Consider the following 15,945-nt stretch of genomic DNA (forward strand, 5'->3'; position numbering starts at 1 on the left):
TGTTTAAAAATTGAGATGCCCCCTCCCCCACACACACTACACACTGAACTGACGATGATACTTGTGAAGTCACCCATGCGATCGGATATAGCATGTTTACACAGGAATAATGATACTTTTAGGGCCTAGCCGAGACTGACCTGATATGAAATGATCAGAACAGATACGTGCCCAGGGTAGTGAGGATTCATGTAGATCAGCCCGTGATATTCTGGTCAACCACAAGTCACGTCTGCGCTTGGATAATTCTTCTGTATCTTTGTCCTGATTCTGAATAACTGCCGGTATGCGGTAGAAACTCTTGTCATCTCTTTGTCCTCGATTCCCACAATAGCGCAAAAACTGGGCATTGTGTGAATGTGAATGTGATGAGATGGCTAACTATTCAAGAGTTCAGCCACAGCTATTCACTGAACGCGTCTTTGTATGTCCTCCAAGATGGCGGACCGGAAGTTTGATGACGTATAATGAAAGGACTCTATATACGTCCCCTATAGGATAACGTAATGAATAGGGTCATACGAAATTTCAAGATAAGGTAATCGCAGGCAATGTCGCATTTTAACAATTTGTCTTAATACATAATTATGTTTATTGTTGCAATTTAATAAAATTTACAAAGTTGCAACGAAAAAAAGATATAGTATATCGCACAGATACAAAATTAACCGCTTAGTCTTCTAACACAATTTATCTTAACAGCAGCACACCGGTTTTTTTTCTTTTCTTTTTTTTTTTTTGGTTCCAAAAGGATACAGCTCTTCCGCCGTCGTATGCTTTACAAGCAATGTAAGATATTAATGGTATAGACCGGTCTAACCTAATCCACACATCGACATTGAGAAGCATACTTATCTTGGTGCTGGAGCTTTTTCAAGAAGTGTTCCTTGAAGTCAAGACGTGTTTCGCGATATCGCATGTGAACCGTCGATATATATATATATATATATATATATATATATATATATATATATATATATATGTATATATATATATATATATATATATATATACATATATATATATATATATATATATATATATATATATATATATACATATATATATATAAAAACAAAAAACATACACAGTAGAGATGTTTCCACGCTGTGTACTGAGCGGCTGCTTATAGTAGAATGTAAAAGTTCTACTGAACGATTGCTGTAAGTCACCTATTGTCTAAAGATTCGACTCTCCAAACTGCTTGTTATCGTGTAAGGACAGTGAGACAAGCGTCACCAAGATCAACTGATACTTTATTCGAATGTGCACGGGAGTATATTACAAGGTGCGGACGGAAAGGTAGGATGGCGCTGGCGCCAAATCAGATTTAAGTGCCCGCCAAAATATATGTGTTTTCTTACACTTACAAATATACAAATTATGAGTTAACAGAAACATGTAATAAAATGATACATATGTCAAAATGTAGCTCTGGTAGAGCGGAATATATATACATGGGAAACCACAGTGTGGCAAACAGAGAATTCAAATAAATAAGTAGTTTGTCGATTTTCTGGACGACGAAGGGATCGGTGTCCTTACAAGTACTCCCCCCCCCCAAGACATCGGGCGGCGTAGAGAGCTGATGATCAATCTTCGTATCTTTTCGGGCGTCGGAGGGTTCCTCTTGTTTTTGAACGGAGGGGCGCGCTGGTGGTCGGTGTAAGGATCTCTTCCTCTTGTCGTCGTTTGATGATTTTTCTTTCGTTGGGCGGCTTGTTTTGAGGTGGAACTCTGGATCTGCCAGGTCCGGCGGAGGCGGTGTCGCTTCCTTCGAGAAACGCTGGTTTCACGCGGTCTATTGAGACCCAGTCCTCTTGGCCGTGGACGTCGAGAAGGAAGGCTTTCGTTGTCTTTTTAATTACCCGGTAGGGGCCTCGATAAGGTCTAGTTAGTGGTTGTCGATGAGCGTCGACACGGACGAAAACGTACCCGCAGTCATCCAGGCTTGAAGTGCTTGGTTCTGTCCTGGTAAGTTTTGAGACACGGCCTGAACTTCCTGGCGATGTCCCTTAGGTGATCCAGCTGCGTGTCGTCGGTTGATGAGGGAAAGAATTCGCCAGGAACTGCGAGTGCTTCACCGTAAACCTTTTCGGCGGGCGAAGGTTCGCCGTCTGCGCGAGGGGCGGTGCGAAGGCCGAGGAGTACCCAAGGAAGTCGTGATTTCCAGTCCCCGTCGGTGCAGCTCGCCATCAGGGACGCCTTGAGGGTGCGGTGAGTTCTTTCGACCATGCCGTTTGCCGCGGGATTGTATGCCGTGGTGCTGTGAAGCGTCGTCCCCATCAGGTTCGCCAAAGCGAGCCATATTTCTGAGAGGAAAGCGGGGCCTCTGTCTGTCGTGATGTCGTCAGGAACGCCAAACCTGCTCACCCAGCTTGACAGGAGGGCTTCGGCGCATGCTTGAGTCGTAGCTTCGGTCATCGGCGATGCCTCCAACCACCTCGTGGAGCGATCGATGATCGTAAGCAGGTAGCGAGCAGATCCAGAAGGGGGCAATGGTCCCACGACGTCGATGTGTATATGGGCGAAACGTCTTTTTGGCTGGGGAAAATCACCTACCCCCGATTCGGTGTGACGGCTGACCTTGCTTGACTGGCAGTTGATGCATGACTTCGCCCATTCCCGGGCGTCCTTTTTTATCCCTGGCCAGACAAACTTTTCAGACAGAAGGTGAGCGGTGGTGCGTCCTGAGGGGTGTGAAAGTCCATGGATGATATCGAATATTTTCCTTCTGCAGGAGGCTGGTATCCAGGGACGTGGGCGGCCCGTGCTGGTGTCGCAAAGAATAGTTACTCCTGCTGGTCCGAGGGGAATCGCACTTATCTTGAGCGTGGATGGCCCCGTTAGGTGATCCTGTGCTTCTCGGTCGGTGCGTTGTTCGGTAGCGAGATTGGCGTAGTTGATTCCCAGGTGGATCGCGTCAATTTCAATCCTTGAAAGGGCGTCCGCGACTGAGTTTTTCTTTCCTGGGACGTAACGTATGGTGCACCCGAATTCGGCGATTGATGCGAGATGACGTTGTTGTCGGGAGGACCATGCGTCCGTCGATTTCGTGAAGGCATGTACGAGGGGTTGATGGTCCGTCGCGATTGTGAAGGGGGTACCCTCCAAGATGTGCCTGAAGTGGCGGACGGCGAGGTAGACGGCGAGGAGTTCCCTATCGAAGGTGCTGTATCTTGTTTCGGCGGGTTTCAACTTCTTGCTGAAGAATGCCAGCGGTCGAGGAGAACCATCGACGAGTTGCTCCAGCACAGCCCCATAGGCGACGTTGCTGGCGTCGGTCGTTAGTCGCAGGGGTGCGTTGTCGTCGAAATGAGCCAGGATGGTGGCATTCGCAAGGGCATCCTTCGTCCGAGCGAATGCCTGTTGCTGGGGCAAACCCCACTCGAGTTTTTTTGCTTTTCCTTTCAGGACGTCGTCGAGGGGTGACAGGGTTTGTGCGATGTTGGGGATGAAGCGCCTGTAGTAATTGACCATTCCCAGGAACTCCTGAAGTTGGCGGATAGTCGTAGGCATCGGGAACTTCCTGATGGCGTCGACCTTGGTTGTCATGGGTTTTACCCCGCGCAAGGATACGCGGTGACCAAGGAAATCCACTCCCTCCGCACTGAACGTGCATTTGTCGAAGCGTACGACCAGGCCGTTCTCCTGTAGGCGTTTGAGGACGGTGCGGACGTGCCCCCGGTGTTCCTCCTTGGTTTTCGAGAATATCAGGATGTCGTCGACGTAGCAGACGCAGAAAGGTAGGTCACCCAGAATGCTATCCATTAGTTGTTGGAAGGTCGCCCCGGCGTTGCGTAGACTGAAGGTTGAGTATGCGAAGGTGTAGGATCCAAACGGCGTTAAAATGGCAGTTTTTGGGATGTCTTCCGGGAATACGGGGACCTGGAAATAAGACTTGAGGAGGTCCATCAGATTTAAGTGCCCGCCAAAATATATGTGTTTTCTTACACTTACAAATATACGAATTATGAGTTAACAGAAACATGTAATAAAATGATACATATGTCAAAATGTAGCTCTGGTAGAGCGGAATATATATACATGGGAAACCACAGTGTGGCGAACAGAGAATTCAAATAAGTAAGTAGTTTGTCGATTTTCTGGACGACGAAGGGATCGGTGTCCTTACAATCACAAAACTTAATACTTAATTGTTTATCTATTTATTCAATTATTTTAGAAAATTATTATACTATTTTGCGTAAATACTTTAATAGTAAAATCTTTGTTACTACATTTAAGTCAATTTATAACCAAATTATTTACTTTACTATTTCCATTACGGGTCCCACGATCTTGGGGAGTTTGTTCAATGCTTATTTTAGCTGGAACGAAACAATAATTCGATCACGGGTCCGAATCTAATGCTAATAAGGAATTATTTATTGCCAACCCCAAGGTTATGATTACCTAATTCATAACATAATATCAGTTTTAATAACTAATAATTTCTTATTCTCTGAGTCCTTTGGCAGTGACGATTTAACAGCAATACATATTATGATATGTTGAATACTCTGAACGAACAAGATAAAATAACTGTGGAGATCCTGTAGAGAGTAGGATTCCTCTGCTGTATAGGACCGGAAAAACAGCCGTCAAAGTAAAGTAAGTAAATAAGTAATATCTTTCTGTGTTAGTGAAGAAAATTGCCAGTTTGAAAAGAGGGTTCATAAGATTGAAAATTTCTTAAAGCTTATGTCTACCTTTACCGGGTTTAACGGGAATATGTAAGACGGAAAATGTCTTTTTTTTATAATACAAAGAAAGATAGTTCGCAATTTTTCTTTTAGATAATTGGGTCTAAAGACTAGCATGACATGACATTTTGTTTTAGGATATTGGCTACATCTTAGGCAATTGGGTGCCAAATGTACCACCACACAAAGAGATAACGCCATTGGCAATTTGCAATTACAAAAATTAATTTTCAACTATTTAACTCCTTTATTAGTTAAGTATATTAATTGATTTTGACATAAAATAACAAAAAAATAGATGTAATGTTAAAGAAATGGCTCAAAACACATTGGGCAGTGTCATGATATATCCGAATTCCTTGTTGTTTTTTTAGAAAAGAAGAAGGAAGGAAGTCGATGTTTAGGTGTCTACTGTCTAGTTCAACGTTGATAAACTGAACTCTCCCTACGTCTCGACGCAAGTGAAATTCTGTCATCCTGTAGATCCAGTTATCTTTTATCTAGATTAATTGTTTTGCAAACGAATTTGCATAGTATTACGGGAAGACTAAACGTCTCCGAAGAAAGCTATTATGTCTGCATTCCATGGTAAGTATACTACTGGCTAAGCTATTCTATCCAATGATTCTACTTTAGAGGCGATGCCTTATGGTATTTTGAAAGCTATCCCGTGCTCAAATATTGTTATGCTTATTATCATAGGACGTACTACAGTTATGGGGCTGCGAAACAAAACTCGTCCATGTCATTTCAAGTGTCATGTTGCCCCTAGTTCCGGCTTAGCCTCGGGCCAAGATCACTGTTTTAGGTATGATGATACATTTCCAGGGTATCATGGTAGCCTTTGCGGTTCTTCTAAATCTCTGAAACTACTCCCAGAGGAAATTTTAAACCCGGTACGATGTGTGCTGGATTGAGGGAATGGATAGCTTACAAGTAAGCTCTATTTTGTTGTACCCTGTAATCTACCACACCTATAGGGGTTGACTGAAAAGCGTAAAGGAAATAGATAACGTTAAGGAATGTCAAGGGATATGAAATTAGGATATTTGTACTCAATATTCATCAGAAAGTGATTGGTTATACTCTTGCGTTAGACATTGGAAATCGATAGACATTGGTGATTTCCAGCGTAGGTGATGTGAGTTGGACATTACCGAATGTTGGAGCCTTTGTATAACAGTGGCCAGTTCCTCCCATTTGGAATTTTCCCTGGTAATTATTTACAACACCACGCTCTCCATTTACTCCAAAATAATGCAATCCTGTAGTTCTCCCCTTCTTGCACAGTAATTAGGTGGTTACAGTATTTAAATTCTGGGAAAGCAATAATTAGCAAGATGTGTTAAAGAGTGGGGGGAAGGGGTTATAAAAATAAAATACCTCGGTTTCCTCACTAAACGACTTGGAACTGACATGTCAACATAGTCAACCAAACAGAATTCGTGATGCCAACGTACATAAACAGAAGTTCGTGATGCCAGCGTACATTTGATATACTGTATATTCAAAATATACTTAATTAAAAATGGATTAATTACTCAAAAGTGTCCATGAAATATGCAATTTGCAAATAGTGACACTTTTGAGTAATCACTCAATTTTTTATTAAGTATATTTTGAATATACAGTATATCAAATGTACGCTGGCATCACAAATTTTGTTTGGTTGACTATGTTGAAATGTCAGTTCCAAGTCGTTTAGTGAGGAAACCGAGCTATTTTCTGTTTATAACCCCTTCCCCCTCTTTAACCTATCTTGCTAATTATTGCTTTCCCAGAATTTAAGTAGCCACCGAATTACTGTGCAAGAAGATAAGAACTGCAGGATTGCATTATATTGGAGCAAATGGAGAGCGTGGTGTTTTAAACAATTACCTTTTCCCCCCTAACCTAACCTACAAGCCATGTCCTTACCTACTTACCTATAGGGAGAGCTAACGCCCCCCTGCGACCCCCCTTCCACTGCCGTATTCTAAGATAGCCATAATTATACATACAGGTGGCTGCTATCATACACACACTCCACAAATGTTATTGGGCCTCAATCCCTACTACAATTCTAATGGGTTTTGCTCCGCCGTGGCTTGCTGCTCTCATGAAATTAACTTAACATCACTGCTCCTATGTTCTGGCAAGCGGTACATGTTGAGCTATGCTCGTGACCCTATGGGTCATTATTTCCGGGATATTTTTTAATTTTACATGAGCAACAATAGCTTTATGGGTACTGCCTGTAAAACTTCTATACAGGTATCAGAAAACTACATATATTGACCTCCTTTACGTTCCTTTAGGCTACCTATGCCCCTTTACATTCCTTTAGGCTTTCTATGCCCCTTTACATTCCTTATGCTTTCTATGCCCCTTTACGTTCCTTTAGGCTTTCTATGCTTCTTTACATTCCTTTAGGGTTATTATACCTCTTTACGTTCTTTTAGGCTTTCTATGCCCCATTACGATCCTTTAGGGTTTCTATGCCCCATTACGATCCTTTAGGCTTTCTATGCCCCTTTACATTCCTTTAGGGTTACTATGCCCCTTTACGTTACTTTTGGGTTACTATGCCCCTTTACGTTCCTTTAAGGTTACTATGCCCCTTTACGGTCCTTTAGGCTTTCTATGTCCCTTTATGGTTCTATAGGCTTTCTATGTCCCTTTACGGTCCTTTAGGCTATCTATGCCCCTTTACGGTCCTTTAGGCTTTCTATGTCCCTTTACGGTCCTTTAGGCTATCTATGCCCCTTTACGGTCCTTTAGGCTTTCTATGCCCCTTTACGATCCTTTAGGCTTTCTATGCCTCTTTACGGTCTTTTAGGCTTTCTATGCCCCTTCATGGTCCTTTAGGCTTTCTATGCCCCTTCATGGTCCTTTAGGCTTTCTATGTCCCTTCATTGTCCTTTAGGCTTTCTATGCCCCTTTACGGTCTTTTAGGCGTACTATGCCCCTTTACGGTCCTTTAGGCTTTCTATGCCCCTTTACGGTCCTTTAGGCTTTCTATGCCCCTTTACGGTCCTTTAGGCTTTCTATGCCCCTTTACAGTCCTTTAGGCTTTCTATGCCCCTTTACGGTCCTTTAGGCTTTCTATGCCCCTTCATGGTACTTTTAGGCTTTCTATGCCCCTTCATGATCCTTTAGGCGTACTATGCTCCTTCATGATCCTTTAGGCGTACTATGCTCCTTCATGATCCTTTAGGCGCACTATGCCCCTTTACAGTCCTTTAGGCTTACTATGCCCCTTTACGGTCCTTTAGGCTTGCTATGCCCCTTTACTGTCCTTTAGACTTTCTATGCCCCTTTACAGTCATTTAGGCTTTCGCATATCTTTGTTTGCTGTGGCTTATTTAATGATGAGTTCATGTTTTTTGTTATTGCTTTGGTTATTTTGTAATATTTATTCAAGTTTCGTTCCTATGGTAAGATTTCGTAAATTGTTAAATGTTCCGTAACTGGAATACAAACCACGGTATTTAATAGGGGTATTACTTTCGGTGTAGCTGAAATGACGAGCCATTAATTTTTAACAAGTGTTTACTACCCACACCGGTAGTTAGCGGGGGTAGGGGAGGGTAACTTGTTACCCCCCCCCCTCTCACACACCTGTGCTTGAGCTCACTTTGCTCTCGGCTCGGATGGTGGTTGGACGTGTCCGCACTCATCCTCGCCGTCATTTGGCAGCTATTTAATTGCTTTTGTCTTATCTTTTTCTAGTTCTGTATATGTGAAGTTGGCCTCTGCGATCATGCGCACCTGCCCTGGGTTTCTCGACCGCCCCTGTGGAACATTCATGTCGGCGGTCGAGACCGATCCTCACGCCCTTTGTCCATCTTGTAGGGGCCAACAGTGTGATAGCAACAACAGGTGTAGGGAGTGGTCTACTTCCCAGTGGGAGAGGTTTTCGCGACGACGGAAGAAGTCCAAACGGGATATTTCTCCTTCGAAGGTTGCTTCAAAAGGAGAAAAACCCAAGGCCTCTTCTTCCGTTGCCCAAACCTCCTCCGAAGCTCCCACTCGGTCTGTCTCTTTCGAGAGACCGTCGAGTGGTAGCGTAGACTGATGTATTGTTTACCAACCTCGGGACTCGAGAGATGACGTTGCTTCCCCTAGCGAAGCAGCTCCACCTCTCCCCCCCGGGGGAGGATATGTCATTAACCTCCCTTTTCCAGCTTTGGTCCTCCTTGGGGCTTATGGGTTCGCCCTCCAATGAGGTTTTGCTTAACTACATCCGATTGGGTGCCGCTGTCAAGCAGTCTTCGTCACCGTCAGAGGTTGATCCTCTGTCTCTTGTCGACGTTGTGGTGTCAGAGGTATCCAATGCCGTATCACCCATCACCTCTGCTGCTCCAGACTCTACGGTAGCTGACGCCTTAGTTTCTACCGTTCCTGTTCAACCTACGAGGGAGAAACTTAGGTCCATCGTCAGTCTCTCCTGCTAGTGTTTCTCTCCCTCAGGGGAGTTCACTTACAGAGATTCCTCTTCGGAGGACTGCAGAAGGTCGGCTTGCTGATCCAACGCCTCCCAGAGGGCGCATTCGTCGGAAGGCTCGCCTCCCTCTTCGCCTTAGAGGCCTTCCTTCACCTGCGGTAAGGAGGCGCCTCTTTGGTTCAACATCTTTGATGCAGTCCACCTCGGAGGAGCTTTGAGACCAATCATCCATCACTGCTCCTGTACTGGTCCCGGACCTTTCTGCAGATCGTTCGCGATCTCCTTCGGTGGAAGGTCGTCCTTTTAAAGGACACGTCGACCTTCCATCCGACAGACCTGCCGTCACCATTTCTACATGGGCCTAATAAGGCTCCACCAAAGCACGCTATTGCGCGGCAACCACATACACGCTACGCGCCAATGAGACTTGACGAATGCTCCTTAGTAGTTCATCAGGCCCATCACTAAACCCTAACACAGGGCATCAAGGGCGTATGCGGCAACACGCGCATACGCTCCAACAGGAGCATAGCTCCATCACGTGCTATGCGCGCCCTCATGCGCATATGCGCCCACGTTCTCCTGCACGCCAGGTCTTGCCTGTGTGCTCTGCGCTTATGCGTCAACATTCTCCTACGCGCCCGTGCCCAGCTACGCGCCAACACTCACCTGCGCGCCATCAACCTCCTGCGCAATGGCGTCAGTATCCTGCTCGTCGGCATACGCGCCCAACATCAACTCCCCTATGCTACGCATCATCATACGCGCCAGGAAAAACCTGCGCGCCAACGATCTACTGAAAGTAGTATCTCTGGGAAGTCAGCAATGCTGGTTTCTCTCCCGCGCCAACCAGTACCATCGCGCCAGCGCTCACCTGCGCCCAGGAGAAGGCTGGCGCGTGGGATATGCACGCGCGCCCTGCAAACGCTCGGCCATGCTCTCCTAAGGATGCGCGCCAACATTCTCTCGCGCTCCCGTGCGCCTCGCATGATTCAACTGCACGGACGCTAGGGATCTTTCTCCTGGCCGCGTACGCCCTATGGCTGGTATAAATGCTCACGAGCTCTCTACCGCGGTGAGGAGGCGCCTCCAGTTCATCATCGTCGTTGCAGTCCGCCGCAGAGGAGCCTCGTCAGCGATCACCAACTGTTCCTGCTACGGTTCTGGACCTCTCTGCAGATCGTTGGCGATCCCCTTCGGTGGAAGGTCGTCCTTTCAAAGGGCACGCCAACCTTCCACCCGACAGACCTGCTGACCTTCCGTCGCCGTTCCTGGCAGCTGATGCGCTTTACGCGCCGACGAACCCTGTCTATCATGATAGTCAGGCACCGGTCCCTACGGGGCAACTAGGGCGTACGCGCCATCGCGCGCATACGTCCCTTATGCGCCATGATGATCATGCGCGCCAACGGTCTCCTGTACGCAAGGCTTTACCTGAGACAGCGCCACTGCGCGCCAACACCCTGCACGCCAGTGCTCGCCAACGCGCTAGCGCTCCCCTGCGCACCAGCGCTCTCCAACGCACCAACGATCTCCTGCGCGCCCGCACCCACATACTGCCATCTCTCCTGTGCGCCCACGATCTTTGGATCTGGGGGCTTTAGGGAAGTCAAGGACTTCACCTACACTCCAGCGCTCGCCAGCGCGCCGCCTGTTATCTCCTGCGCGCTGCCTGTTATCTCCTGCGCGCCATCCCTCACAAGCGCACAATCGCGTGTGTTTACCTGCTCGCGCCAACATGGATACGCGAGCGCGCCTACGCCCATCCCCTCCAGTAGCTATGCACCGCCAGCCTGACGCGCGCCCACGCACACAGGTTCCGACTGCGCACCTGCGAGCAAGGGATATCTCTCCTGCACGCGTGCGCCCTACGACATCTTCTGGGGCGCGCGATCTCTCGCCTACATGCCCACGGGTCCATCATCCTGATCCTGCGAGCCTGCGCGAGCGCACAGTCAGCCTCCTGCGCACTCTCCTGTGTTTCCCGCGCACTCCTCTATGCGCCATCACTCGCCTGTGCGCCCGTGCAATCGCCCGCACGCACACGCATCAGCAGCCCCCCGCGCGTGCGCCATCAGTGTCCTGCGCGCGGACACGTGTGCCATCAGTCTCCCGCGCGCGCCATCAGTGTCCTGCGCGCGAACACACGCGCCATCAGTCTCCCGCGCGCAACCCTGGGTATTCCCCATCGCGCGAGCGCCAACACGCTCCCCCGCGCGAGCGCTAATACCCTCCCGCGCTTGAGGCTGCAGGACAACGCACGGCAAGGTCACCATCCCCACGTTCCCCTCCCCGCAAGCGCAGGAAGGGAAGCTTCCAGAAAGGTCCAGGAACATTTCTTCTTCTTTTTCTATTCAGGCGAACCCCCCTATGGAAACTCCTCCCAGGGATCTGTCGATCCCTGTCCCTCCAGAGGGAGTGTCTCCAGCCAACAGCCATGGTTTGAGGCACTAATCAGAGCGGTTACACAGGCTTTCAAGCCTGTTCTCTCTGAATTGGGCCACAAATCCTTGGCTGCGTCTACCCCTCTGAAGAGAAAAAGAGGAGCTTCGGACGCGGTGACTTCTCCAAGAACTAGGTTGTCTCCTCGTAATACCTCGAAGCAGGTCATCTCTCTCCCCCCCCCCAGACTTTTTCTCCCTCCCTGAGGTGAGACGTTCCCCCATCGCACCAATGAGGGAAACCCCCACCTCGCTTTGAAAAGTCTTCCTGGGTAGGGGCAGAGTAGAATTTGCCTCCGTCTTTGTTGGAGTCGTGCATCCCTTCCAGGAGGGAGTTGAAGGACTCGATGACATTGCCAAAATCCTCGACGAGACTTAGGACGGAGCCAGCTAGTCACTCGGAGAACGTCCGCGACGCTCCCCAAGAAGAGCCTTTTGGGACAGGAGACTTCGCTGCAAGTCTGACTCTTATGAGGACTGTTAATGGGTTTGCTGACCCAGAGACTCCCCCTCGAGAGGGCAAAGACATGGTCTTGGACCGAGTATTTGGAACTCAAAAACCTTCTAAGGCCAGTGCGGCTCTGCCCTGGTCTCAGGGGGTTAAGAGTACCAGGGACAAGATCGCGGTCCAGCTCTCTGAGTTAGTCTCCTCCAACCGCTCCAGTGCCGGAAACAAGCTTCTCCCACCTCCTCACGTACAGCAGAGGAGGTACTTTGAGATCTTGGAGGAGCCTTGTTTAGCTCTTCCGCTTCACCATTCTTTGGAAGAGCTTACCAAGGGAGTCCCTCTTGAGAGACTCTCCAACCGGCAGGTCTCATTCTCGGCAACCGAGATCCTTAACCAGGAGAAGGTTGCGAAGTGTGCTATGGTTAGGGACCTTAGGTATCCTGATACGTTCGGAGGATTTCTTCAAAGAACGTACCAGGAAAGCTATGGAGACGTTCCTCCTCTCAGGCACTCACACGATCGAGTTTCTGGCCCACCAAGTCTCGAACTTGTGGGGGAACACCATCCTGAAACGTCGAGATGCGGTGGCTAAGAGGTTCCATCAGAAGGTCCCTAGCACCGAGATAAACAGGCTCAGGCATTCTTCCTTGGAAGGAACAAATCTGTTTGAGCCTAAAGACGTGGAACATGCTGCTGAGAGGTGGAGGAAGTCCCACCAAGACTCCCTCCTGCATAGGGCTTTGACATCCAAGCCCTATAAGCCTCCAGCACCCCAGCAGTCCCATCCTATTAAGACCACGAAATCGACAACGGCAGCGAAGGCAGTGGTGTCTAAGCCCTTTCCTGTCAAGGACAAGAAAGGCAAAAAGTCCTCCAGGGCAGGTAAAAATCCTAGAGGGAGCAGCCGAGGCCGCAAACGTTAGGATTGGCAGTCCCCCTGCATGTCCACCTGTGGGGGGATGCCTACAAAGTTGCGCAGTCAGGTGGCAGCAACTCGGAGCCGATTCCTGGACCATTTCCGTAATCAGTCAGGGATATCGCGTCCCGTTCACAACATCTCTACCTCCCCTGACGATGAATCCAGTGTCATTGAGCTCCCTTGCCATGGGATCAGCAAGGGGCCAAGCCCTTCGGGCAGAAGTCCAGACCATGTTGAAGAAGGGCGCTCTCCTAGAGGTCCTCGACGGGTCCCCAGGCTTCTTCAGTCGACTTTTTCTTGTAAAGAAGGCATCTGGAGGCTGGAGACCAGTCATCAACCTCTCTGCTCTGAACAAGTTTGTCAAACAAACTCTATTCAGCATGGAGACCGCAGACACGGTCAGACTCGCAGTGAGACCGCAAGACTTCATGTATACACTGGATCTGAAGGACGCGTACTTCCAGATCCCAGTCCATCCGTCTTCAAGGAAGTACTTCAGATTCAGCCTAGACAACAAGGAGTACCAGTTCAAGGTGCTGTGTTTCGGTCTCTCCACAGCACCACAGGTTTTCACCGGAGTGTTCACCCTAATATCGTCGTGGGCACACTGGATCGGCATCCGTCTCCTCCATTATCTGGACAACTGGCTGATCCTAGCAGACTCGGAGTCATCCCTTCTTCGACACCGAGACAAACTTCTGGGACTTTGCCAGGATCTGGGGATCATGGTAAATCTCGAAAAGTCCTCTCTGCTTCCCACTCAAAGACTGGTATACTTAGGCATGATTATAGACACCAATCTCCACAAAGCCTTCCCATCAGACGACAGGATAGCAAGGCTGAGGAAGGTCGCAAGCCCTTTTCTCAGACGAGAAGAGCTTCCAGCCCAATCGTGGTTACATCTCCTCGGTCACCTCTCATCTTTGACTCGTCTAGTTCCCAACGGTCGGCTCAGGATGAGATCCCTCCTGTGGCGACTCAAGTCCCCGATGGAATCAAGCTTACGATTCCCCGGACGTCATGATCCCAATGGGACCTGCGGAACGGACGGACCTCCAGTGGTGGGTGACAGACGAGAACCTACGAAGAGGAGTGGATCATCTCGTCCTCCCCCGGATTTGATGCTTTTTTCGGACGCCTCAAAGAAAGGGGGGGGGGGGGGGGCCACACGTTCTTCACCACAGGACCTCAGGCCTCTGGTCAGAATCAGAAAAGTGCCTCCATATAAATCTTCTAGACATGAAGGCCGTTTTCTTGGCCCTTCAACATTCCAAAAATACCTGGCGGATCAGTCTGTGGTGCTGATGAGCGACAACGCCACAGTAGTGGCTTACATCAACAAGCAAGGAGGTACCTTATTGAAGCAGCTATCCCATCTTGCAGTAGAGATGCTGAGATGGACCGAAGTCCACTAGATTCCACTATCGGCACGTTTCATTCCAGGCAAGAGGAATGTGCTCGCCGACAATCTGAGCAGAGCGTCTCAGATAGTGAGTACTGAGTGGTCTTTGGATCATCTAGTAGCCAACAAAGTCCTGACTTTGTGGGGTTCCCCGACTGTGGATTTGTTCGCAACAGCGTTGATTTTCAAGCTCCCGCTATACTGCTCCCCGGTTCCGAATCCCAAGGCGCTCTGGCAAGATGCCTTCCAACAACGGTGGGACAACATCGACGTGTACGCCTTTCCCCCGTTCTGTCTGATGAGGAGGGTGCTCAACAAAACCAGAATATTGGTCAATCTTTCAATGACCCTCATAGCCCCGCTATGGCATCACGCGGAATGGTTTCCTGACCTTCTGCAACTTCTAACGGAACTTCCGAGAGGACCCCCTCCGCGACACGATCTACTCGGACAACCACATGCCAACATCTTCCACAAAGCTGTAGCTTCGCTACGACTTCACGCCTGGAGACTATCCAGCATCTCCTCGCTGAGAGAAGATTTTCGCAACAAATTGTGATCAGGATGTCTGGACATCTGCGAAAATCATCCGCATCTGTCTACCAGGCAAAGTGGCGAGTTTTTTGTGGTTGGTGTCGTGGAAGGGGTATCTCTCCACTCGATGCCACTATTCTAGCGATAGCGTAGTTCCTTGTGTATTTGCGGGAAGAAATGCGCCTTTCAGTCTCGGCAATGAAAGGCTATCGCTCAGCCTTAAGTCTAGCCTTCAGGCTCAAAGGAATGGACATTTCTTCCTCGCTGGAACTATCCCTACTCATACGATGTTATGAACTTACCTGCCCTCAGTCGGAAGTGAGACCTCCTCCATGGAACGTGGTTCGAGTTCTCAGGTCTCTTAAAGAGACCTCCCTATGAACCATTATGCCACGCTTCAGATTGCCACCTAACTTGGAAGACGGTGTTCCTACTAGCTTTGGCTTCGGCCAAGCGAGTTAGTGAACTTCATGGTCTCTCGTAAGACATCGCCCATTCAAGGGGATGGGGGGAGGTAACGTTCAAATTCGTCCCTGAGTTTATTGCTAAGACTCAGAATCCTCCCCTACCCCCCGCTAACTAGCGGTGGGGTAGTAAACCCTCGTTAAAATTTTGATGGCTCGTCATTTCAGCTACGCCGAAAGTAATAACCCCTATTAAATATCTAAGGTTTGCATAGTTAGGAAAAATACAAATTATCTACGAATTTGTCATATTAAAGATTGAAAAGTTAAATGTGTCGGGGTTCGTTCCAGTATTACATGAAGTAATGCTCATGAGAATGTCGGGAAGGTTCATTCAATAAAGGTAACTTGAGAAGATATATCAATGGAACTCATCCCTTAATTGAGTAAGGATGACATGGGTGATGAAAAAAATGGATCAGTGGAGCCTCTCGGTTCTTCGGGAGTTAGCGCTATCTACTGTATTTGGTTATTGGAGTTAAATAAATGAAGCAACAAAAAACCAAGTAATAGATATTCAAAAGCACAACAAGAATACCATTATTCCAAAACCTGTTTTAGAATTTCATGGGAATTTGTGTATTGTTGGAGACTTTGGCTGTTGG

The 15,945-nt window shown here is 48.2% G+C and overlaps 1 protein-coding gene across 1 annotated transcript in view; it reads left to right on the top strand.

Annotated features, from left to right (window-relative positions):
- The first annotated feature begins 5,073 nt into the window (after nt 1-5,073).
- Nucleotides 5,074-15,945, top strand: part of Usp14 (ubiquitin specific protease 14) — a 91,041-nt gene continuing 80,169 nt past the window's right edge. The window contains exon 1 of the mRNA XM_068360788.1: nt 5,074-5,294. Coding sequence (XP_068216889.1) covers nt 5,279-5,294 — 16 coding nt within the window. The 5' untranslated portion in view covers nt 5,074-5,278. The remainder of the gene's footprint in view (nt 5,295-15,945) is intronic.

This window comes from Palaemon carinicauda, chromosome 37 (genome assembly GCF_036898095.1).
Source record: "Palaemon carinicauda isolate YSFRI2023 chromosome 37, ASM3689809v2, whole genome shotgun sequence".
In the NCBI taxonomy this organism is placed as follows: Eukaryota; Metazoa; Arthropoda; class Malacostraca; order Decapoda; family Palaemonidae; genus Palaemon; species Palaemon carinicauda.